This window comes from Myotis yumanensis, unplaced genomic scaffold (genome assembly GCF_028538775.1).
Source record: "Myotis yumanensis isolate MYYU_CA2020_CCGP unplaced genomic scaffold, mMyoYum1.0.hap1 SCAF_1, whole genome shotgun sequence".
Classification (NCBI taxonomy): Eukaryota; Metazoa; Chordata; class Mammalia; order Chiroptera; family Vespertilionidae; genus Myotis; species Myotis yumanensis.
The window spans coordinates 42,768,038-42,794,665 of NW_027223752.1; the positions used below are offsets into that span (position 1 = coordinate 42,768,038).

General features: G+C 40.3%; 1 protein-coding gene across 2 annotated transcripts; it reads left to right on the forward strand.

Moving 5' to 3' along the window:
• The first annotated feature begins 5,880 nt into the window (after positions 1 to 5,880).
• On the forward strand, positions 5,881 to 25,948 carry CCDC198 (coiled-coil domain containing 198). Of its 2 annotated transcripts, none has more exons than XM_070419112.1 (6): positions 5,881 to 6,258; positions 9,487 to 9,569; positions 18,358 to 18,444; positions 19,735 to 19,836; positions 20,778 to 20,934; positions 24,900 to 25,948. In XM_070419112.1, the coding sequence occupies exons 1-6, from the start codon at positions 6,036 to 6,038 to the stop codon at positions 25,133 to 25,135; spliced, it is 888 nt and encodes a 295-aa protein (XP_070275213.1). In that variant the 5' UTR covers positions 5,881 to 6,035; the 3' UTR covers positions 25,136 to 25,948. The 2 variants fall into 2 exon arrangements, with proteins under 2 accessions (XP_070275213.1, XP_070275217.1); XM_070419116.1 differs by having other exon boundaries at positions 19,738 to 19,836.
• The last annotated feature ends 680 nt before the right edge of the window (positions 25,949 to 26,628 follow it).

A 26,628-nucleotide genomic window follows, 5' to 3' on the forward strand; every position in this document is an offset into this window, starting at 1 on the left:
CAATTCCAAACGAAGGAGGTCTAATTGCACGGTCACCCTCCCACCCAATGTATGAGTAAATATAGAGGGAAATAATCACTGGGAGGCAAATTAAGGTTTGGTCATACATCAACTCTGCTTAGCTGGCATCTAAGCACATAATTCACATTACTGAAAAGCCTCCAGTGATGGCTTATCCACTACCGATCAATTGCAGAAAAGGCTATAACTTTATTAGAAGCATAATTTAAGAAATCCCTAACACTTAAGATTTACACCCCACTTTCTAAATGGCCAATGCTTAGTAATTAACCCATGTGTGAAATTAAATCCAACCCTAAGGAAGATTTATACAAATGTTGTTTTCAATTCTGTCCAAACCCTTCTCAAAAAAACCCATAAGCTGAAGGATCAAAAGGCAATTTAACCAACCTGATCAAAGCACCACCATCCAATGCTAAGGAAAATCATCTTAGTGGCCATCACCTGCCTATTCTAAAACATCCAGCCCAAGCAGTGTGATTCAGTGAGTGAGCCCAGACCTATGAACCAGGAGGTCACAGTTCGATTCCTGATCAGGGCACATGCCCGGGTTGTGGGCTTGATCCCCAGGAGGGGACATGCAGAAGGCAGCCGATCAATGACTATCTCTCATCGTAGATGTTTCTCTTTTTCACTCTCTGAAATAAATAAAATATCTATCTATCTATATATATATATATATATATATATATATATATATATATATTTAAATACACCTGAATTTATATATTCATAGTCCATTAAAGAAACATTTTTCTAATATTAGGTTGTTGAAATTTCAAAATTTACTATTTGTGAATGTGCATAGCCATCAAGCATTTGTGTGGTTTTACATTGCCTGTAGCTGCTTAGAACCTAGTGCTACTGCTACTGCTACTACTATTGCAGTCACCATTCATTACCTGTTGGATTCACGTGATGCCTGGTGAGCTACCTGCAGAAAAATCTACCTTTCTTCCCCCAGGCTTCTTATCTCCAAGAGCTATCTGATCCAGGGAGTGTGGATGAGCCTGGGAGTGTGGATAAGCCTGGGAAGTCCATCGAAACTAAGACAAGAGCTATCAAATCACAATCCCATGAACAAAGATAAGTAAGGTTTCCACACAGGAGTGGGGATGGGGAGCTTTTGTCTTGCTGGCTCAGAGGAAACATTATAGTATAAATCTGGTTATAAAAATTGTAAGGAAGTGTAAAGGGCACCTCACCACTCTCTGATTCCAAACTTAGACTTAAAGCACTGTATCATTCAAATGTAGACTTTCTCTTAATATCAAGCAGAAACATCCATACATCTCCTGTGACCCTGTATTAACTTTACTATAGAATTTTTTTTTAGAAAGTAATCAACCCTATTTCTTCTTTTTATTTCTTTATTGATTAAGGTATTACATATGTTTTCTATCCCCCCATTGCTCCCCCACCCTCCGACCCCCACTCATGCCCTCACCCCCTGGTGTCTGTGTCCATTGATTAGGCTTATATGCATTCATACAAGTCCTTTGGTTGATCTCTCCCCCTTACCCTCACCCTCCCTCACCTTCCCTCTGAGGTTTGATGGTCTGATCAATGCTTCTCTGTTCCTGGATCTGTTTTTGTTCATCAGTTTATGTTGCTCATTATATTCCATAAATGAGTGAGATCATGTGATATTTATCTTTCTCTGACTGGCTTATTTCGCTTAGCATAATGTTCTCCAGTTCCATCCATGCTGTTGCAAATGGTAAGAATTTCCTCTTTTTTACCGCAGCATAGTATTCCATTGTGTAGATGTACCACAGTTTTCTAATCTACTCATCAGCTGATGGGCACTTAAGCTATTTCCAAATCTTAGCTATGGTGAATTGTGCTGCTATGAAGATAGGGATGCATACTTCCTTTCTGATTGGTGTTTCTAGTTTCTTGGGATCTATTCCTAGGAGTGGGATCACTGGGTAAAATGGGAGTTCCATTTTTATTGTTTTGAGGAAACTCCATACTGTTCTCCACAGTGGCTGCACCAGTCTGCATTCCCACTACTATAGAATTTAAGTCCACTAAACAAGCTTCCTTAACAGTGTTGCACAATTCAGGAGAGAACCAAGAACAAAAGCAGAGATTTCTGGCTAAGAATGCAGCTTTGTAGCTTTGCTCCCTCCAGTTTGAATGCAAAGGCAAAAAGGAGTGTTAGGAGTGGGGATAATAGGTGCTTAGCTCACTCCATGTCTCAAAGGAAGGTGTTCTCGACACAAGGCAAGAAAGCTCTGAGCACTGGAGCTTGTGCAAGGACGCTCCTTGGGAACGCCATGGTCAGGTTGCAAACTGGCAGCTTTTGTCCCTAACCTGCGGAATAGCACATGTGGCTATCAGTTCCTGCTCCTCCCCCACCAACTTCTCTTTCCTCTCTGCCCTGTGTTTTCATAAAGTTTTCTTTGGGCACTACCTTTAAATCCCTTCTCTGCCTCATCTTAAGAGATTTATAAATTTATATTCTTATTACGTATTCATGAACCCTAACTATTACAAACGACATGGTATTTTATCATCTTTTCTACACAACAATGCATATCCATAACCATTTTGTTGTTGTTGTTGTTAATCCTCACCTGAGGATATTGTTCCCTTGATTGATTTATTTGTTTTTTTAGAGAGAGTGGAAGGGAAGGGGGAGAGACAGAGTGAGAGAAACATCTATGTGAGAGAGGCACATTCATTGGTTGCCTCTCATATTCGAGAGGTACATGCCCTTGACCATAATCCAACCCCGGACCCTTCAGTCCAAGGGCTGATGCTCCCATTGAGCCAAGCCAACATGGCTAGGGCCATAACCATTCTTGAACTGGGGAAGGATCATTATAAAATGTCACAGATAGTCTGAGGAGTGGGCAAGATTTGGGTAGGTGAGAGCTTTTTAATGTTTTTCAACTGTTGTGATTAATAAATTATATCTTATAAAAGACTCTATAGATGACATTAAATTCTCCTTTTCCTCTTTTAATAAAATTGAAAATATTTTTATCATCATTCTAATAAAAATTCTTCCAACACATGAGCACTTTTAAAATGATAGTCCATAAGCATTGATGTTAAATAGACCCAACTTATTTACCCTTTCTTCATTGTTCTTTTCTATACTTAGGTGTAAACTCCTTTAGACAGGAATATGTCTATTTTAATAGATTCTGACCAGTGGGTAATAAGGACTGTCCTGTTACATGGAGACGTGTAGCAATACTTCCTCGGGAGAAGAATGCTGGCTAAGAGCTATAAACAGAATCAATTGATTCTTTCTTCATGAATTATTGTCAACCCCATTTTATAGATGAGGACATTGAGGCACGGAAGTGTTAAGTAATCTGAGCAAGTTACAAGGTGTGAAGTGGTGGCTAGTAATAAAAAGAGAAACAAACTTAGAAAACTGTGGTACATCTACACAATGGAATACTATGCTGCTGTAAAAAAGAAGGAATTCTTGCCTTTTGCAACAGCATGGATGGAACTGGAGAGCATTATGCTGAATGAAATAAGCCAGTCAGAGAAAGATAAATACCACATGATCTCACTTATTTGTGGAATATAGAGAACAACATAGACTGATGAACAGGGACAGATCCAAAGACAGAGAAACAGCGATCAGACTATCAATCCCCAGAAGGAAAGTAGGGGAGGGAGGGAGTAAGGGGAAGAGATCAACCAAAGGACTTGTATGCATGCATATAAGCCAAACCAATGGACATGGACAACAGGGGGATGAGAACATGAGTGTGTGTGTAGGGGGGTTAATGGGGGGGATAAGGACACATTTGTAATACCTTAACTAATAAAAAATTTAAAAAAAATCAAAAGGAACCAAATTTTCCGCCAAAAAAAAAAAAGAGAGAAACAAACATGGCGTGAATCTTCATTTTTAAAATAATTTCCTCAACAACTAACCAACTTCCTTACAAAGACTGATATTCTCCACACATACAATCTCTCAAAATTAGATAATAGTAAAGAATATGAGAGTGGAATTCTCCCTGATGCAGATCCATGAAGTCCCCATGTAATTTCTCATTCATTTGATGACTTGCAATACTTTACCCTGCCCTTAGAAATACTTAAATTGGTTGTATCAAAAAAAATATGCTCGATATTGTTCAAATATCTTCATCTTTATCATAATTTTGTTTGTAGATACTGTTAACATATGATTCTTTCTTACAAGTCTCTCTGCCACAGAGAACATGGTTGTAAAATGCAAAGGGAATTAAGTAGGAAAAGGTTAAGCTCAAACATCTTTTTAGATGAACTCTATTGGTTATCAAGACTTTCCAAACCCATGTTAGCCTCTTAGATAATGAATTTTGCAAAAATGGAAAACAAATTTCTTAAACTTCACTACAAGGGTGTGATGAACATGAACAATTAGAACATGAAAGTGAGTTCTGTTTCTAAGTATAAAAAAATAAAATAATAATCACCCATAATTCCACCATTCAAAAACCCCCACTCAGCATTTCAGTACATTTATTTCCAGTGCTTTTTCTCCCCTACTTTTTAAAACATAGTAAATAGCCTACCTTTTAAAACACAAGGTTTACTTGAACCATTTATTCAAGAAGTTTGTCCCATTGTCTTGGAGGAAAATTCCTATTGTCTCCCTATCCTCCTATAATGTATTAATCTCTTCTAAGGCAATTCAAGTTTGTTGGGGTCCAGCCCCAACAGGTCCAGGGGTTCCCCAAAGGTGTAGGTGAAATCGACGAAGAAGGAATGACATGGAGACAGCGTTCAGATGATCAGCATAGCGAGGTTCTCTAGCCAAGTTCTAGCCAGGTTCTCCAGCCAGCTTCTCCAGCCAGGTTCTGTGTTTTATTTTCTTGTTACATCTGTATTTATACCAGTTGATTTTAATCCTATCAATTTCTATTCCAAAGGTTAGGGCATTTCTTATCTCCATTCCAGGGAGTAGAGATTATGTAGCTTAAGCGTGATTGTTTGTAAAGTGATTAACTACCAGCCTGGCACTTAGTTAAGGGGTTTTATTCCCTCCCTAACTCCGGGGAAAAATCCCTACCTGGGGTAACAACCTTTCTCGGAGAGGTGACCTTGGTTAAAACCAGGGGTGGGCAAACTTTTTGACTCGAGGGCCACAATGGGTTCTTAAACTGGACCGGAGGGCCGGAACAAAAGCATGGATGGAGTGTTTGTGTGAACTAATATAAATTCAAAGTAAACATCATTACATAAAAGGGTACGGTCTTTTTTTCTTTTTTTAGTTTATTCATTTCAAACGGGCCGTAGTTTGCCCACAGCTGGTTAAAACACATAGCGCCAAGAAGGGGAGCAAACATATTAAGAACAGTATGCCATATATGCCAGGTCCCTTGAAACATATGCTGTGCAGATGTTTCTTCCCTGCAGTGACTGTGTCAAGCAGCAAGGATGGACCGGCTTCCGGCACAAGTTATTGACAGAAAAATCAAATTACTTTAGCTATTCTGCTGTTTCTTTACCTATTTGGAAGATAAATTCTTCAGTTAAAATTAAAGATTGACTAAGGCCTAGATTATTAGCATGCATCCCTCCTGTCCAAAGGTGATTTAGCTATTCTTACTTAGTTGGTAGTTCTTACAGGTGGGGTTTAAAGGTACATGCAATGAAAGGGTCAAGTTTAAGACTTCTCTAACCCTCTGCTCTCCATCTCTGTTAATGGCCTTCCTGGGGTTAGAGATTTGTTTAATGTTCAATAGAGGTTTCTATTGCTACCACTGAGCCTTTCATAAAGTAGCATAACCAAGTCAATGTTTAACTGAATTCTTTGGGTCTGAAATGACAAAGTGGGAGTTAGAGGGAAGTCTCCATGGAAACCAACCTCCCAGGAAGTGGCCAGAAGGGTTAGTGTGTGGTGAAGTAGACCTACAAAGATGTCAGGAAGGAAACATCAGCTTTGGAAAGCAGGGCTAAACCTCTGAAATACCTTGATTAAAACGACCTATGTTAAAGTCCCCTCGCCACTTCCCTCATGGTTTTCCTTTGACTGTCTTTAAGGTAAAATGGGCCTGAGCCACTCTAAGCCTCACCCTAGAGTGATCAAAGTGGCACCTTTGCAAAACAAAGAGGAAGAGACACCCTCGGCTGGTCCTGCAGAGTTTGCATTCACTCAGAACCTGGAAGAAAAGAGAACATATTCGCTGGCCAGAAGGCAGGACCGGAGTAAAGCTTGGGAAGGGCAGTTGCCCCCTCTACGAGAGACCTGGTATGGAAGATATTCTGCAGGTAAGCATGAAGCCCAGCGTGAGATTTGTGTATTTGTGCCAAGCAGAGCTATTGGTAGGTTTACCTGTCTAACCCCATAATCTCAGAAAGTTTCTCAATTACTGAAACATAAGGGAACATCTTTTGATGGGAGATTGAATGTTTGTCAATTGTTAAGTATTTTGGATACATTAGAATGGGTGTGTAAACAGCATAAAGGGCTTTTCTCTCTTTTTAAGTATAATTAATATCTTTTTTTTATTGTCTAATGTTTTACATATGTCTTCTTTTTTCCAATTGACCCCTCCCCCCCGCAAGCCATTCCCACCCGGGCAAGCCCCCACCGCCCCGGTGTCTGTGTCCATTGGTTATGCTAATATGCATGCATACAAGTCCTTTAGTTGCTCTCTAACCCCCCCGCTTTTTGTCTCTAGATCGATCTATTCTTGTTCATCAAATTATGTTGATCATTATATCCCACATATGAGTGAGATCATATGATATTTATCTTTCTCCAACTGGCTTATTTCACTTAGCATAATGCTCTCCAGTTCCACATGAGAAGGAAAAATCCTTTTGTTTCAGTTTAGTTTATAGTGCTTTCAATGTTTATACCTAGCTTTGCCAGACAATTACATTTATTTAGATAAAGGTGTGATACCTTGTGACCATCATGTGTTTCCATCAGATTCTAAATTTAAATCATCCTCCCCAGTAGTGTTTAATGCCTCAGACTTTGTTATTTTGAAAGCAGCACTGTAGGAGTTCACTCTAATGTGAATTTGGAAACCGCCCCAAACAAAATTGATTTATTGCAGTACAGATGAGTGGATGAGTCACCCTGTCCCCAACTCCATATTCTCATGGTCATCTGCAGGACTAAGGACATTTTTTTCCCATTAAGATAGGAAGCTCTAAGCCTGAAGTGGCTATAAATTATTCTGGGATATTTTCTAACTTGGGAAGAGACGTGTACATGAATAATGTAAACATACTAGCACATATGTTTGTATGTAATTTTCTTTTTTCTTCACATTCTGGATCAATAACACATTATCAAGCTCCCATTGTTGGTCAACTTGGCCAGAAAGCCTTCTATCTATGTTGGTACCTAGGAAATCTTACCTAGAATGACTTTCAGGGCTACTTTCTATAACTGACAACCTTTGACCCATTCCCCATGACCTAGGTTTTTATGTTCTTCAACTTCCTAAGGTCATGAATGGGAATTTTCCTCTTAATTTTATTGAATAAGTCTTTTAAAAACAATCTAAATCCTTTATCCAGTTTTAAGATTTTGGTATCTGAATGGTAAAAGCTGATTCTAATGGATTAGAGTCACAATTGGGAAATGTTCTTATTTTTGAAATGGCAAAATCACATTAAAAATAAATAACTAGGGGATAGTGAGCAGTTTGACCACTATTTTCCAGGGGCCCATATTCTAACCACAGCTCCACCAAATACCAAATAGTATGACTTGAGCAATTTACTTCCTCCGTTTTCTTCAACTATAAATCAGGGATAAAAATAGCTACCTGACACTGCCTATGCCATTTCAGGAGAATCAAATTAAATAATGAGGTGATACCACTCAAATCATAGTATATAATTACAGAAGAGTCAGGCTACTGAAGAAAATTTTGCTGAAAATATTTAGATTTTTAAATCCCACATGTGTTTAGTTGCCATTGCTATTGTTTCTGTCTTGCTCACTATGCTGGCATCTCTTAAAAGAAAATAAGGACAGAGCAAAGTGCTTAAGGTGGTCATTGAAGTGTCTTAAGAATAGAAATACATAATTATCCAGGAATTTTTCCACTTAAAATGCAACACGGAAGGGCACTTATGTAATACCCTTTGTAATACTTTTAGCAAAAATTAAAAAAAATAATAAATAAATTTTAAAAAATGCAACACGGAGCTGTAGGACAGTCTACACAAGAATCTAGAAATCAGAATGCTTCCAGCCTGTTACGAGGAAAGGACAAGAACTTCATTCATGCAGTGTTGGTCATGGTAGCAGTCCCAAGGGCTCAGGAAAATCAAGCTAAAAAAATCCAATTCACAATGGAGCTCTTGAGCCTCTGTTTCCTAACAAGGTTGTTTTATCAAGAAAGAATATGGACATGCTATATTACAGTAGGGACTGTGGGAATGTCTTTTCTTAGTTAGGGGGACTATTTAATTAGGAACATACAATGCTTAGCGTTGCATACTCCTAGTAAACACTTAAGCTCAATTTCTTTTTTTTATTATTATTTCTTTTTTTTTTTGCTCCATTTCTTTTTTAAAAAATATATTTTATTGATTTGTTACAGAGAGGAAGGGAGAGGGATAAAGTTAGAAACATAAATGAGAGAGAAACATTGATCAGCTGCCTCCTGCACACCTCTTACTGGGGATGTGCCCACAACCAAGGTACATGCCCTTGACCAGAATCGAACCTGGGACCTTTCAGTCCGCAGGCCGACACTCTATCCACTGAGCCAAACCGGTTAGGGCATTTGCTCCATTTCTTTATTACCTCGCTACCTAATATCTATCTATCTATCTATCTATCTATCGATCTATCTAGTTCATCTAAAAAGAGAATTTATTTTTATTTCTTAAAGCTATATTTTATCCTGATTTCCTATATTATTTGGGGGTGATTTAATGAAATTAAAATAAATCCATACATTTCTATTTTTCATGCCAAATCCTGTGTTTGAATAACATTTGTCATCAATACATTTCTTTAAAAATATGTTTTTATTGATTTTTTAGAGAGAGAGAAAGGGAGAGGGATAGAGAGTAAGAAACATTGATGAGAGAGAAATATCAATAGACTGCCTCCTGCATGCGCCCCCCGCACCCCCCCCCCCCCCCCCCCCCCCGGCCCCTGGGGATTGAGCCTGCAACCTCGAGCATGTGCCCTGATCCAGAATTGAACTGTCAACCTCTTGGTTCCTGGGTGGACACTCAACTGCTGAGCCATACTGGCTGGGTTGTCATCAATATGTTTGGGGAGGAAATGAGAAAAACAGAAATTAAATTCTGCATCTAAGCTAATATTTTGCATTTGCTCTCATGTAGGGTTCCTGCTTTATATGTTTCATCTCCACATTCAACCCATAGGTTAGACATACATTTTTTTAAAAAAAGGTACAAAATTGGTTAACAAAGTCTAAAAACTAATTGTTAAACTTATTTAATAGTAAATTGTTTCTAATGTGTTTTTTCTTGCTTCTCCCCCAATCCTTCAAGTGCCCAGGGCCATGTATTTTGACATCCCACTGGAACAGGGAGAAACAAGTATTATTAAAAGGCATCCACCCCGAAGACTTCAAGTAAGATAAATTTAAAAAGCTTCATAGGAATTTAATGGTCACATCCCTTTTTAACTATAATCATAAAAGAGGGATATTAAAAAGGACCAAGCAAACGAGAATGACAGTAATGTTAAAGAGAATGTTATCGATGCAAAGACCATCTTTCTTTCGGTTTCCTTTTGTAATGATTTCACCTTTTAAAGCCACTACCAAAAGGAGAAAGTATAGTACCAAAGACATAGCCATGATGAGGCTCAAAGGACCTGAAACCTGCATTGATTAGTTGAGTGACTATGGGAAAATCACTTGTAATAGACAATGATAACAATAACAATAGCTAGTACTATTTAATTTTCACCTACTACAAGTCAGAGACACCCCAGACAACTTGATCTATGTCATCCATTTAATCCTCATACCCCTCTATGAGAAAGGAAGTATTATCTTTGCTGTATACATGTAGTTCAGAGAGTTAACAAGGACAACAGAGACCACATATCAATCAGGTCTCCAAAGCCCTTTTTCTTAACTGGGCAGAGATGATCTCTACAGCCCTTCTGTCCCTACCCTTTTATTGTTTTAAGTGTCAACTGGTTGTTGAAATTGAGAACATTAGATTTCAAGGCAGCAAAGCAAATTTTAAATGCACTCACCTTAATAAATATTTAATGAATTTTCTCGAGAGAACTGTAAAGTCTCAGAACTCTCATTGTAGAAGGGGAAAGAGATATGAGTGGGTCTTTGAAAATAAGCACCAGCTGAAAGCAGGGCTGGGGTGGGGGTGGGGGGGAAGAGGGGTGTCTCAGTGAGCAGGATCTATCACTGACATTTGAAAAGAATCAAAGCCAAATCCCAGCTGCTACACAATTCACCCAGATGACTAGACGAATCCCAGGTGTATTTGAGCTCATTTGTTAGGCATTATTTCTGTTTCAGTTGGTTTTTATTTACCTGTTTTCTCCAAAAGCTCACAATCATTATTTGATCTGATTATATCTTTTGGTCACACAAAAAAGCATCTTTTCCCAAACGATTAAAAGCCTTAAAATATTGTTTAATGAAAAGTAACCAGTGAAAAGTAAGTGTGTAGCAGTCTGTAGTTCACAAAGTACTTTTCATACCTAGCAATCCTGAATACGCTAAAAGAGTACATTGATCCATCAAGCTCAAAAAGAGGATTCTGGTATTTCAAAGACTGCATCCCCACATCCTAACCAAACCACCTTAAAAAGAAAAATCAAGACAAATGAATTATTTGAGCGCAAGGACCATGTGTTATTCAGTCTTATATCTTCAGTCACTAACACTTAATACATACCCCTCAATATTTTGTGAATGAATGAACAGATCAATGAATAAGAAAGAGACCCATTGTCCCTCATGGGGAAAAAAAATCAAAGTGCACTCCCTACTGGAGACCTGTAGCATCGGTAGATTGGAAGTCCAGTTGTCTAACCAACATAACAAATGTGATGAATAGTAAGGATAGAGGAGTGTTTTATTGAACCCCAGAGTTGGGAGGCACCTGCACTTCAGGGAAGAACTGTGCCTTGGAACCTGAAAGGCAGAACTTCCTATGTGTCTCCCCTGTGCTATTCTCTCTGCATTTGCTTTATTCCCTCCCTGCAAATCAGCTTTCTCAGCTCCTCAAGACCATCGGTGATATGTGACCATTAATTTGCATCTTACAGTTCCAGTCAAACAGTGTGGCCTGGCCCTCTTGGCTCCAATTCCAAATTCCTGAGAGAGAAAAACATCTTATTGGCTCAGCTCTGCTCATGATTCCAGGTTTGGTCCAAAGAGCTATGACCAGGGCGTATGCCATGCAGTGGAAATGTAGATTCTGAAGGCAGCTCCCTGAGAAGAGGGAAATCACTGGGAACTTGGCAGGTATCTGAAAGATATAAACTATAATTATCTTTCACAAATGAGACTCAGCACATTTTCCACTACAAATGGGTTTTTGAGAGAATAATAAATGCTGGGTTCCCATGACATGCTAATTAATAGCTTAATCCCTGGCAGGGGAAATTCTAAAAGTATTTTTTAAATTATTAAACCAAGTTGAATCGCACCTTAAATAATTTGACTTGCATATTTGGCACTCCCTACTTCCTGAACATCTACTCCTCAAGCAAAGAGCAGGTCATGAACTCGGGTTCTCTCTAACTTGGAGTGGCTTGGATCTGAGAACCTCTTCCAGGGAACGCTAGCAAATGTGCCTGCCCCATGCTGAAGAGTTGGCCATCACTGTCCCTTCTGGCCTGATTGACCTTCTCATCCAGCTACCTCAGGTCCAGCCTAAGATGGAGATGTCCACCCCAACCCCCCCCACCCCACTCTATAGTGTTTCCTCAGGTAATCTCCAATGACTCCCTCATCTCCAAAGATTTGCTCAAATCTCACCTTCCCTGGAAAGCTTATCCTGACAATCCATTGACAATTGCAACCCTCACCCTAGCTCTCCTGATTGCCCTGGCCCTTCACTATTCCCCCCCCCCACCCCCCAGAACACTTATTTTCATCCGACACAAGCAATTTACTTACCTATTATGTTCAGTGTGTATTTTCTTCAGTGCCTTTTCACCCTCCCCCAACCCCAATGCTAGAATATAATCTTCACAGAAGCAGGGATTTCTGTCTGTTGTCTTCAATATTGTATATAAGTATCTAAAACAGTACATGGCAGGTAGTAGGTGAGCAATAAGTATGTGTTGAATAAATGTTGAATAAATGAATGAATGAATGAATGAATGAATGGAGAGGAGAGAAAGATGAGCATAAAGACTGGTGATGAGAGATACGGAGGACGGTTCTGACCTGGGTGGTCTATGTTTTGGGTATTAGACAATTTGTCACAAACTTCTTTTTCTTTACCTTTTTTGGTCCTTTGCCAATTTTCTATCAGCTTTTTCTTTGTGATTCATACGAATTCTTTATGAGACCTGGTCCTTTTTTAATTATCTGTGCTGCAAATATCTTCTTTTCACCTATGGTTTGCTTTTTCATTTGGCACATGCACATGCACGGGTGTGTGTACACATAAATTTCCAGTTTTAATGTCAGATTTCTCAATCTTAACCTTTATGTTTTGTATTTCTTGTATTTTGACTAACTATTCTCTTTCCCAAGTTCGTAAAGATATTTTGTATTTCTAAAATTTTTACTATTTAACTTTTCACACTTAGGTCTTAATCCATCTGAAATTCATTTGTGTGCAGGTGTGAAGTTGAAATCTAACTTTACTTTTTCCCCATTTGATTAATCTATTTCCCAAGCAATCTTTACGGAATCATCCATTCTTTGACCATTGATTTGAAATGTTACTTCTGTCATATATCCAATATCCAAAGCTTCATGAGTCTGTTTCTGGACTCTCTCTTCTGTTGCGCTGGTCTACTTGGTATCTGCACGGGAATTCCACACTGTCGTAACTATTAACTTTAAACCGAGTTTTTATATTCAATAAGGAAAGTCCCCTCACTTTATTCTTCTTCAAAATTATCTTTTGCTATCCATAGCCCTTTGCTCTTCCATGTGTAGTTTGGATCTTCTTGGCAAGTTCCACAAAAAAATCTTATCAGCATTAATAGATTAACTTGGGGAAGATTAGCCAGGTTTACAATATTGAGTCTTCTAAACCATGAGCATGGCATAAATCTCCATTTACTTATATTTTCTTTTAGATATTTCCATAATATTTCATAATTTTTCCACAGAGGTCTTGTGTAATTTTTTTTGTTATATTTCTTGGTACATCTCTCAGCTTACATGTTGATGCAGCTTTTTTTCACCAGGAAAAGGGGTGAAGAATAATGCAGCCCATAAGTTGAAACTGTGAGCCTGGCTCTAGTTTCCCATCTTGTATGGAGCACTCTTAGGTCCCATTTAACCTATAGAAATAACTCACAGCCATCAGGAATCCTAAATGCCTTATTGATCTGCCTCCCCCAAGTTTCCTATTCTGTTTTCTAATCCAGGGAGATACATATCTTGTATTAAAGACTGACCATATCTTTTTGGTTTCCTGCTTTATTTTTTTATTGCTATATGTTTGGAGCAATGAATGTTATTAAAATGTGAGCTCCTTGCAATGCCTTGACCAGAAGTTCCCCCTTGGCCTTACAATTTCTTCCTCCAAGGCCATTTTGGACATCTTGACCTTTGTCCCAGAGCCTTAGAGGACACATTCTTCAGTCACGGTGCCAAATGAACGTTATGCTTTCTTCAAGTTGTCCCCGCTCACCTTTCTCCTACTAGTAAATAGGAGCTCAGGTTAGTGTTTGTCACCACTAGCAGATTGAATTTCCTGTCTCCTATGTGACACTTCCACTGGCAAACCTGACAATTTGTTTTATTTGAGAAACCAAATAATCCAGAAATCTTTAGACAAATAATTTTTTTAAGCATCATTCAGACAATTCTCCAAGTAATTCCTTCAGTTGTATTCTCTCTGAAGATAATGAAGTGAGGCATCCCATTTCCCAGGGAGGGAAAAGGAACTAAATATGAAGCCAGAGTTCCGAGGCCACTTCACTTGACTACTTTGTTTAGAGAAGCCAATTTTCCAACAATTTTTTCTGCAGTGCTTCCCAGATCAAGTAAAAAAGATTGAACAGAGGGATCCTATTTGCAATGTTAGTTGCTGCCATCTAGTGTCCTTTGGGGAGAAATAGTGTGAGCCCTTAGGTTCTTTTCAATGGCCAGGAAGAAAGTAATTGCCTGCAGAGAGTACTTGAAGGCACCTGCTCCTTAACCCTTATTGGAACTGCAGATTGAATATCAGAACTGCAGGTACATCAATCAGACTCCTTGGTATTTACCCCAAATGAATCGAAATCTCATATCCATACAAAAGCCTACACACAGATGTTTATAGCAGCTTTATTCATAATTGCCAAAACTTGGAAGCAACCAAGATGTCCTTCAGTAGGTGAATGGGGAAATAAATTGTGATATATCCAGAAAGTAGAATAATTTAGCATTAAAAGGAAATGTGCCTATCAAGCCATGAAAAGACATGGAGGAAACATAAATGCATATTACTAAGTGAAAGAAATCAATCTGAAAAGATTGCATACTCTGTGATTCCAACTTTATGACATTCTGGGAAATGTAAAACTATAGAGATAGCCATGGAAATACTAGTTGTCACCAGGAGTTTAGGGGGGCAGGGGGTGAGTAAATAGGCAGAACACAGAGGATTTGGAGAGTAATATAACCACTCTATATGGTACTTCAATGGTAGGTACATGTCATTATACATTTGTCCAAACCCATTAGAATGTACAACACCAAGAGTGAACCTTACTGTAAACTAAAGACTTCGGGTGATAATGATATGTCACTGTAGGTTTATCAGTTGTGATCAATGTTCCATTGTGGTGCAGGCTGTTGATAATGGAGAGGTTGTGTGCAGAAGGTATATGAGAGCTCTACTTTCTGCACAATTTTGCTGTGAACCTAAATCTGCTCAAAAAATAAAGTTTATTAATTAAACATACACACAAATATACGTATATACTATTTTACTTTTGCCAGAACATAGCCCAGATCTGTTGAATCTCAATCCCCAATGAATTGCTCAGGATTTTTTCTTTTAATTCCCAGAGTTTCTAGTGATAAATCAGGTTTAGGAACAAGTAGTAGAGGAAAAAAGCATGAAGTTCATAACTGGACAGACCTGAGTTTGAATCCTGGAGTTTCCACTTACTAGCTATGCAACTTTGGACACGTCACTAACCTCTCTGACATGGGGAACCATCAGCATCATCATCCACAGGGTTCCCATGACAACTGAATGAGATGACATATTGTGACCCTGAGCACGATGGACAATAGCGGCTGCAAAGGCATTTGGGCCTAACCACCAGAAAGAACCGGATCCTGAACCACGCCAGGGGATAGCATAAACACTTCTTGTTCTTTCTTCACCACCACCCCCCCCCCCCCCGAACCCCTTAGTTATTGCTGATTCTCCCTCCCATTTGCCTGGATATCCCTTGATCCTTGGTCTCCATCCCCCTTCCTTTTCTACTCCATTCCCCTCAGGGTTCTGACTTGACCAGCTGCTGCTTCCTCTGCCAGCAGGTCCCATTTGTCCTGCATCTTTATGTTCTGCAGAGAAGAGAGACAAACCTCTCTCTTACTAGTATTGATCACCTCTCATTAGCTCCTTGCTAAGTCACTATGTTAAAAACAAACAAAAAGCTACTTCTTCACGTTAGGCTGCTTTAGCAGAAAGAAATGCTGGCTGCCCTCCCGAGAACAGCCCAGGCCCAGGCCCAGGGACCAGGAATGGTCCCATAGGGAAGTAGCAGGGGGCACATGTCGCTCTCCCACTATGAGTGCTGGATGCTCAGCGTCCATTTCCCGTGGTCTTGCTCCGTCTCTTTTCACTCTTGAAAGCTACACTGGCTTCCAGGACTACACCTTGATAATACAACAAATCAGACTACAATGAAAAATAATTTCAAAAGATGTTAGGATTTGCCTTCATGTTGGACTAAGGGAGTAGTGCTCACATTGTTTGCTGCAGCACATGGCATCCCTGGTTCTCTCCTGCTTCCCGAGCCATCACTTCTGTCTCCTTGGCCATTTCGTCTTCACACACCAGCCTCTCAGTGTTGGACTCCTTGGCGCTGCTCTTCTACTTCTTGACTCACGCATGACTATGGCTTCAGTTTTGCTTTACCCAGGAATGACCCCCAGCACAGACCTGTCCTCTGAACTCCATGCCTGTTCAACACCTCAACATCTACTCAACATCTACACTGATATGTCTCAAAGGCTTCTCAAACACAACCTGCTCTAAACCGAATTTGTATTTTCCTGCTATATTCCACCTAAACCTGGTCCTCCTCTAGAATTCCCCATCTCAGTGACGGATAACACTATCTGTACCTTGTATCTGAATATCATCTGGACACTTCACTCACCCTCACCAGCCATCATGAATCCTGTTTGGTCAGTTTTAAATATTTGTAGAGTCCATCATGTGTCCTTCCAGGAGCCACAGCCGCCCCCCCACCCCCACCACCACCACTATTCTCTTTAGTTTAGTTTCCACACTGCAGCTACAGTGATCATTTTTAAAAACAACTGTAGCAATCATGTCACTACTTTGCTTAAAATGTGTCAATGGCTGTGCATAGTCTTAAGAAAACCAACATCTGATACTACCCTATTAGGCCTGGCATAAGCTGACCCCTGCCTCCCTCTCCAGCCTCATTTGAGCGGCTCTTCCTCTCACTCTGAACTGCAGCCAACTTCTTGCAATTCCTTCAATAGCTCATGCGCTCTCCTCACCTTAGTCCCCTTAATACTTCCAACCTTCCAACTTCCGCTGAAAATTACTTCTTCAGCAAACTTTCGGGGACTGCCTCCTTACCCTTCTCCCTCTTGTATTATTTTTCTAGGGCTACAAACATGAAGTGTAAAAACTGTGTGACTTAAAATAACAGAAATGTACTATGTCACAGTTCTGGAAGCTAGAGGTGTGAAATCAAGGTGTTGGCAGGGTAGGTTTCCTCTGAGGGTTGGGAGGGACAGTCTGTTCCCTGCCTTTCTCTTAGTTTCTGGTGATTTGCTGGCAGCCTTCGGCATTCCTTTTCTTGTGAAACATCACTCCAGTGTCCACCTTGATCTTCACATGGTGATCTTCCAAATTTCCTCTTTTTATGAGGACACCAACATATTGAATTAAAGGTCCAGCCTACTCCTGTATAACCTCATATTAACTAATTATATCTGCAAGGACCCCGTTACCCAATAAAGTCACATTCTGAGGTACTAGGGGCTAAAACTTCAACATATAGATTTGGGAGAAGGAACACAATTCAACTCGTAATACCACCCATTTCTGAGGTGGAGTCCTCTAGGAATAATATATTGTCATAGTCCTGCCCTGCAGACCTTTTTCCTCCAGTACTGATTAGTTTGTGATTCTTAATCAAATAATGACACAAGCAAAAGTTTATTTGCTCCTCCTCCCCCATAGACTGTAAGCTCCACGAGGGACCATGCCCATTTCTGTTGACCACTGTACCCCCATGCTTGGCATATGGCAATTGTTCAATAAGTATTCACTGAGTGAAGCAATGAACGCCATGGCCCTCCAGGTCATTGACTGCATGGCAACGTGAGCAGTGCAGCCTTTATGTCCCTGCCTACTCAATCTCCTCCCAGTGCTCTAGCTTCTGGAGCAGCCAGTCATCTGAGGCAAGTAGGACTGGAGGCAGATCTACCTGTTCATCAGTTGCTGCCCAATTAGTGACCCCTTGAAACTCCAGCATCACTTTCCCTATGAAGCCAAACCCCCGCTAGGACAAGTCATGTCTAAGATTTGTTAGCACACTGAACTTCCATTTCACCGATTATTATTGAGGAGGATAAGGGAGCTTCTCTGAAGATGTTAAAATACCTCACTTCTCCAAGAACCAGAAGAGTTCAGCTGGGTGGTTAATGGATGAAGAAAAAAACTTCTTGGTGCTTCTTTCATCTCTAATACTCTAAGATCCTCATTATTCGATAACTTTAGACATGGTCCCTCAATGCAGCTAGAAAAGGATTCTTAGTCTTTTAACTCTCTGACCACTATTTAGATCAATAAGTCACTGACAACAGTGCAATAGAACCATACGGAACCCAGAATACCACTGTAATCCCATTGAAATTGCCTTCTCCGTGTGCTCTCAAGAGCAAGTGCTGCTTTCGAAAAGTGTTAAGATAGTTTAATGCCTGGCTTTTATGTTTCATCACCTCATGGCTCGAGGAATGCTGAATGCTCTAAATGTTGGGCTTCTAGAAGCTTGAACCCATTGACCTGCCACAAGTAATTACTTCTGAAAGGATCTTGAGCCAGCGAGAACCCAGGACAACTCACAAAGCAAAGGTAAACTGCAGTGATACTCGGAGAGGGTGGGCTGTCCTTTTCATGTACTCCCTGCACAGAGGACTTCAAAGCAAATCACACTATTACGTTATTCAGTGTTAGAACTTGATAAACCCCTCTGTCTTCTCCTGGGCCTGCCTCCTGCTGGCAACTGCTCTTGCCTGTCAGGTGAACCCATGGCCCTTCTCCGCTTCCTAGTGGAACAGGGAGAAGAAGAAGAGACAGAGAAATTGTACTTGGAAATTGGTGATTCTAGAAGTGTTCAAATATGTGGGAAAGTCCAGCATAACTCTTCCCTTTCATTTCTTCCACTCGGCTAAAACTTTCTCTTTGCTCTCAGTTTTCAGGATAAATCTCATACTACAACGCACCAAAAAGTCATCCTGGAAAGGGCCTACTGTAAAATTCTTTCTTTTTATAAACTTGTCATACTCTGCTGAGAAAACTTCCCTCGTGCAGAAATGTAAAATGTGAGGTAGAAGCAGATTTCTAACACTTTCTACTCCTGATTCATTTCGGAACCAGCTAGATACTGCTGTGTGCTGGCTCACTTGGTAGAAGATGTCCAGGTAGTTTTGGATCCTCACGGCCATGTTTGTGATGCTGATAGCACCTCCGGAGATGGCCTCTCCCTGAGGCTCAAATCAGTGAACATAGTCATTGTCCACAGGTCACCAGAAAACATCACTGAATGCATCTGGTGGTGAATGAGATGCATTCACCCCTGATTGCCCTCAATGACTGTCAGCACTGTCCCACTGGGGTTTATGGGAAGAGCATCAAAGTCACAAATAATCAACTTCAAGTCCTTCCTAAACTGTAACATACCAGGACTTATGTTGGTATATAGGGGAACATTCTCTATAAATAGGTTCTAATTTCATAGCCAGACAAGTAGTCAGTGGTAGAAGAGACATGGAGAAAGAGAGAGAGGTTGGTCTCATCAAACCAGAACACATTTCTGGAGAGATAGTAATAAGCATCTATTGATAGGGGAAGTGATATCTTGTCAAAATGAGATGTGAAAAGATATGTCCATTCAAGGTCTGAAACACTCCACAGGAACCTTAAAAAACTACATTGCACACATTGCCAACTGCCATTCCACTCACTGGTAGCTACACAAAGGTCTTACCTGGGAACTGCAGTGGTTCGCCTTTGATATCAGAAGAGATCTCTATGGATTACGATTGTGGATTCATCTTGTTCTGTTCCAAAAAGGATTTCAAGTTTAGATTGCAGAGTCCGTGACTAGTTATCTCACAGTAATGAAGGTGTCATCTTTTGTAGCAGGAATTGGAAAAGAAGATGCCAATTCCAATGTATACTTCTGGGAAAAGACAATATTTACATAAGATGCAAATGCTGGAAATAAACCGGAAAAGACAAGAGGTAAATATGAGAAGAATATCATATTTACCAAATTCACTGAACATGATAACTGCCCTGGCACATAGATGTAGTTAAGGGTTCATCTCCAGTCTTTTTAAATCTAGCCATTAGATCCAAAGATTCAACTACTGGAGTTGGGAAGAACCAGCAATATTCCTTCTCCTACCAACTAAGTCTTTCCTCTGTTTTCAATCCTCATAGGATGTAGCTGTGTCTCAGGTCTCTCTTTTTAAACTCTTGCTTCTATGACATTCTGGCTCCAGCAGAAAAATGGGGTTAGATCAGTTTTCTTGGTTTAGTAAAAAAAAAGAGGAGGGTAAGCAGTGTGGGGTTGGTCTTTATTTTGATACTGAAGCATCTCTGCAATGTATGCCATAGAGCGATGGTCGGCAAACTGTGGCCCCTTGAGTGTGGCTCTTCCACAAAATACCATGTGTGGGCGCACACGTACAGTGCGATTGGAACTTCGTGGCCACACTCAAGGGGCCAAAGAGCCGCATGTGGCTCGCGAGCCGCAGTTTGCCAACCACTGCCATAGAGCGATCTTACAAGAAAGACCTCTTGTTACAAAGCCATGTACAGTATGGCTCCTTAATTGTCATATTCCAAACTTCTCACTCCAGTGAATAAGCCTAAAACCACTGTCTGCTGTTATTCCAAACATATCAACTAGCCTTCGGAGAAATGCTTTCACAGAAGTCCTCACTTTTTTGAGACTGTGGATATACTCTCCCTTCTCCTAACAAACCTTTGCATAAAGAAAAACTCTGTACCTTCTAATAGGAAAAAGAGAGTCCTATTCTGATTAGGGGACCACAGATGCCCACGGATGATTACACAGCTGGCAAAGTGGCTGACCCATGGACCTATTCTGTGGAAGTAGCTGAGAGTGGAGATGGGGGTTGGGAGGACTTGAACCATTTATAACTGATCGTTTTCAGGCCCAAGTGGAGTTGAAGAAAAGTCTTCACAGGGAGGCGAGGATTAATAAGGAGAAACCGAGGGACAGCACAGCCAAGAAAATCCTTGACAGCATCCCCAGAGATGACGATGACTTTCTAGCCATGTTGCCTGATGAAACCTTAAACCCAAGTCCAGGTGAGTCATGCATTTTTTTTTTTTCAGTAAAATAAAGTATTTCAAGTGTTTCAATCATCACCAAATACCCTTTTCAGGGGTAAGGGTAGGAACTTGTTAGGGTAGGAGGTCAGTAAATAGCCTGAGGTCCTGGCTGATATTTACTTCCTGGAATATAGTGGGTAGGTTATCATGTAATTTGGATGGCCCGGAAGAAAAGGCAGAAGTTTAAGCACTGTAATAAGATGCTTCTTTCTTTACAGAGGTTTACTGTACTTTGTATGCATTATTGGCAATCCTCACTCTATCCCTAGGAGGGAAAAAAGGCCAAAGAGTCTCATCTTGTGGTGAAAGAGAATAAAGCACGTGGAGGAAATATTAAACTGGAAATTGGTATCAGTTGGTTGGGTGCCATATGCAGACACTCTCACCCCCGGCCCACTCTTTCCCCCCACAGCACACTCGGAATATCTAAACTGAATCCAAGCCTGCTCCTGCTGCATCCATGCATTCAACGAGGTCTCCGTGCCCTGGGGCCTTTCCACCCTTCTGTTCCCTCTCCTTGCAACTGGTCAGTCGCTAAGTCCTGTTGAGGTCGCCTAGCACTGAAATCTCCCTTCTGTCTCCCATTCCCCGTATCACCTTTAGGCCATCGTGTCATACCAGGGCTATTGCGACAGCCTCCTGACTGCACTCCTCGCTCAGGCCTCACCCTCCCACATCAGCACTCCACTTCAGTGGTTCTCAGTGTGTTCTCCAGACCTCCAGCACCAGCCTCACCTGGGAACGTGTTAGGGCCCCAGCCAGAGTGACTGAATCAGAAACTGCAGGGCTGGGCCCAGCAATCTGGGTTTAACACCCTCTACCGAGGTGATTTGATGCCTGTAAAGTTTAAGAACCACAGGTCTATTGTCCACAGACCAGCAGGGTCTGCATCACCTGGGAGTTTATTAGAAATGTGGAATTTCAGACCCACCCCAGACCGACTGAATTGGGCCCCGCATTTTGTCAAGATTCCAAAGCGATTCCCCTGCACAATAACGTTCTAGAAGTACTGCACTCAGAATGTAGTAACCTTATATAATGCAAATCTGACCAACTCACTGTCTTGCTAAAAGAAATCCTTCCATGAGTCTCCATCAGACTTAGGACAACGTCTAACCCCCTCCCTGGCTTCATCTCCTGCCATTCTACCCAGCCCCACACCGCAGTCAGCCCAGATTGCTCACAGCCTCAGATTGCTGTGTGATTTCCAACAGATATCTGCATAGGTAACCCCTTCGCTATGTTGCCCCACCAATTAGAGCCCCATAAAGTTTGCCCTGTCTGTATTGCTCCAGGGCAAGCCCACCCTTGCAAATGTATAAGATTGTCTACACTCTTAGATTGCCCTGCTGTGGGCCAAATCCCCACCTCAGCAAGACTGACCACTGAGAGCTCTAGGGAGATGCTGGCCATGCCTCTGGTGGTCTTGGGCTTCTAAGAGCAAAAATAGGCAGCTGAAAGAGATCTTGCTCCTGCTCAGAACAACAAGATGCTTAATCAATACGTTAATGAAATAAGAACAGGCTGAATAATTGAAAATCTACTTGAGGCATCTATGTAACCTATACTCCTGAGTCCCGGAATAAAATATGCTGTGTAATCATGCAGAAAAACAACTTTTACAATTAAAAAAAATATTGGCAAAACAACTAAGAAAAGTGCCTCAGCTACCGTTAGATATGTAGACTCATTGCTTGAGATCAGGCCAAGGAAAACCAATGCAGGTGTAGTCTTTGGGAAATGTTCCAGAATTGGAGAGGCTCAGGGGAGACTGTGATCATGGTGATGGGGTTTTCCTGCTTTCCCCATGCTTTTCCGAGCTGCTTCATTTTGCTCTGGCAAAGGTTTATGGAGTGCTCACCTATGCCAGGCACTGTGGTCTGCCCTTAAATGCATTACTGCATTTAATCCTCACATAACCTATAAGGTAGGAGTTACTATTAGGCCCCATGTAACGGAGCCAATATTCAAGGCCAAGTCCTTCTGACTCCCAAGTGTGCTCTCTCACCCACCCTCTTGTACAGCCTCGCTGGAGCTCCGTCCAGGACAACCGTGGGAAATTCTGCAAATATAGAGGTTGTGACTCCTCAGCCTTATCTTTCAAGAGAAGGCTGCCCTCTGCAAAGCCTATAGATTTCACCATGGCAATAGGCATATGCTGGATCAATGATTCCTTTTTACTTATTCCCAAATAGTGTCTTTGATTTCTTCCCCTGTCTTCTAAAAGCAATTCTCTTTGCTTTCTCCTAGAAGTGGAGTGTAGCCAAGATCATAGACTCACAAGAGGATCCTGCTAGTTAGATTCTGGTAGTAAAGATTCCTCTGTACCCATCTCCTCTGATTTTATGCTGTATTTGCCTATTCCATTCCCTCTTTTGGAATTGACGTGAGTTCAAGTCTCTTTCTTTCTGCAGCTTCTTTAAAATGAAATCACCCACACTTTATATATATTTATATCATAAATTATATATACTGTATATGTGTATATACAAAATGATACATAACTTACACAAAGTGAACATCATTTTTTGGAGCTTAAAATTCTATGAGTTTTAAGATGTTTGTGTTGCTCTTGCCCTTTCCAGAAACCATAATATAGTGGGTAGAAAAAGCCATGGACTTGGAATCAAGGTCTTTCATTTGAGCCTCATCAGGACATTTATTAACTGTAATAAGTGGGAGCAGGGACCTTCTCTAGCTCCTAGAACAGTGCCGGGTACATAGTATCTCTCAATAATTATTAGCTATATATTTGTCTACATGAGATTATTCTATAGACAGAGAGATTACAGCTAAATTATAGTCATTTAACCTCTGCAAACCTCAATTTTCACATCTGTAAAATGAGAATATAAAGCATGTCACCAAGTAGGTTTTATGTAAAATTAATATAAATCTGTGTGAAAGCACATATAAAATGTAAAGTGTCATGTAAATGCATGGGAATATGGACAAAACTGAAGAAAGATGGAACTGATATCTTATAGTGAAAATAACTATATACCTCAGGGAAGTGTCATCCTAAATACATCATTTGTCACCTTCACAATTCTGGTCTTATCTGGACACCTGTGCTATTATTTACTTAGTATTTTTCTTTAAGCTTTCTTCTAAGAACAAGGGCAACTTTCCTACATAACCATAATACAATTATTACACTTACAAATGTTAACATTCATACATGCTATTTTCTAATGTTTGGTCCGTATGTAAATATCGATGGTTATCCCCATAATGCCCTTTATGGCTACTTTTTGTTTCCCTGTTTGTGCTTTCTTTTTTAGATCCAGGATCATACATTGCATTTTATTTTCTGTTTCTCAATATCCTTTTTTGCTTGTTTGTTGTTTTGTTTTTTTAGAGAGAGAGGATGGGGAGAGAGAGAGAGAGAGAGAGAGAGAGAAAGAAACATTGATTTGTTGACCACTTATTTTTGCATTCATTGGTTAACTCTTGTATGTGCCCTAACCGGGATCAAACCGGTTACCTTGGTGTATCAGGGCGATGCTCTAACCAACTGAGGTATCTAGTCAGGACTTCTTAGTCTCCTTGATTTTATTCTTTTTTTCTTTTCTCCTTCCTGCCTTTGTTCTTAGGAGATTTGTGGTGATGTGTTCTGGGGGTCAGTGACTCTACAACTAATTCTCAAATGGTTCAACTGAAAAGTACATATATAGTGACAAAATGTTGTTGGTGAGTTGGAGTGTACAGGTATATATACAGGTATAATATTCTTGTGCCTTTCAGAACATTTAAATTTTTTTTTTAAAAAAGGGAAAGAGAAACATTTTTAATGCTTCCCCAGATGGAATCCTGTATATGTGTACATATTTTTAAAATTACCAAACAGATTATTCTGTGTTCATACAAAAACAGGCACTTAAACAAATACACCATTGTCAGGGGGGAAATTAATTAAATCAACTTTTAATTTTTTGTAGGAAATTCACAGAATGCAGAATTTTTAGAACATCATTCAAGGAATGACAATGGTCCCCAGAAAATTGGCAAAATGGAAACATGGCTTCGTGAACAAGAGGCCCGGGGACAGCTACTCTGGGACAGCTCTAGCTCTGACTCTGATGAGTTGGGGAAAGTCACAAAGAAACAACGAGCCCTGGTGAGGACAAGGACAGAGAGAATCCCACCTTTTGACGAGTTTTTTGATCGAGAATAAGAATGCTATTCACTAACCTAGATTCTCAGAGCATTAAAGGCTTACTTTCCCGTAAAAACTCTTCAAGTTAGTATATGAATTATTATGAGGGAGCCAATTCACTTGCTTTTTATTTGAAGTCTTATGATTAACAGGTGTGGCATAGTTTGTTAATGATGCTGCAAAACCAACTGCCTTGACACATAGGGGCATAAACAACAGCCACATGTTGTTACACTCTTCTGTGGGTTGCTGGGCTCAGTTGGGTGGTTCTTCTGCTGGTCCCTTGTGAAGCCTTTCATGAAGATGAAGTCAACCAGCAGCAAGGGCTTGACCAGGACACTGAGACAGCCTCAGAGCCTCTTCACATGGTCTCTCCATCCAGGTAGTGAATGAGGAGCCCAGGACTCCAAAAAACAAATGTTCCAAGAGGAGGAAGCAGAAGCTGCCAGTCCTCTAAAGGGTAATCATGGAACAGGCTCTGCATCACTCCTACATTCTGTTTGTTGAAGCAAATCATTCTCCAGATCACAGAAAATGAAAAAGGGCTTGAATTCCAAACTGTGGCCCACTGGGGTCCATCTTTGAGACTTGCCCCTACACCCTATTTTTAAAAAGCAAATTATAGCTTGTAAAACAAAGAGATGAGAAAGTAGATTTGATACAAATAAAGATGAGTTTTTAAAGATGCTACATTAGAGACTAAGCTCACTAAGTCACAGTCTTGTGAGTTAGCAGTTTATGATCTCATAACTGAGAGGTTATAGGAAACAGGTGGAATAATGTCTAGTGTGAAAGGTTGTTGTGAATTAAAGCTCGAAGTTGAATGAAGAACTCTTAAGAGTATGAGGTGATCTTAGAACTCTTTAAAACTAAAAGGAATGATAGAAATATTCAATACAAAAGTTACTCCATTTATAAAAATTAGATTTTTAGGTAGCTTTAAGAGTTTCTTTGGTGTAAAATTGGGCTGTACTTTTAGCATACTCTAAAAGTACTTTTATGCCATCCAGAAGCTTCTAAAATATTAGTAAAACTTAAAGCAAAATAAAAACACCCTTTTAAGCCTTATTTAGGAGACCCCCTCTCAAAAAAAAGAGGGAGTTACCCCCTGAATTTGATGTTCAGTGCATTTATGTCAGTCACAAAGAACCCAAAAAGAAAGACTGCTGTGTCAGGGGATAAACAATCATGTTTCCTTCAAGGACAAAAGGCCTCTAGGTCACCCCTAGGCATTGTTACTCCCAGTTCTTTGCAAGAAGTATTCTTACTTTTTCTGTGGTATATAAAAAGCATATTTCCTACAAAGGAATACATAATGGTTTGACCAGTCAGCCTTCTTGAAAAAGTAAACTCCTTGAGAGAAAAAATGAGTCCAACCTATTCATAATGAATATTATGGTTTACCTGGAAGGTTTACAACAAAGTGGGGACGTCAACTCCCAGTGTGGAAGATAGCAGAGCTTAAGTATATCTTCATCATGGTGGTCTGTGACTTGAAATTGGAATGACAC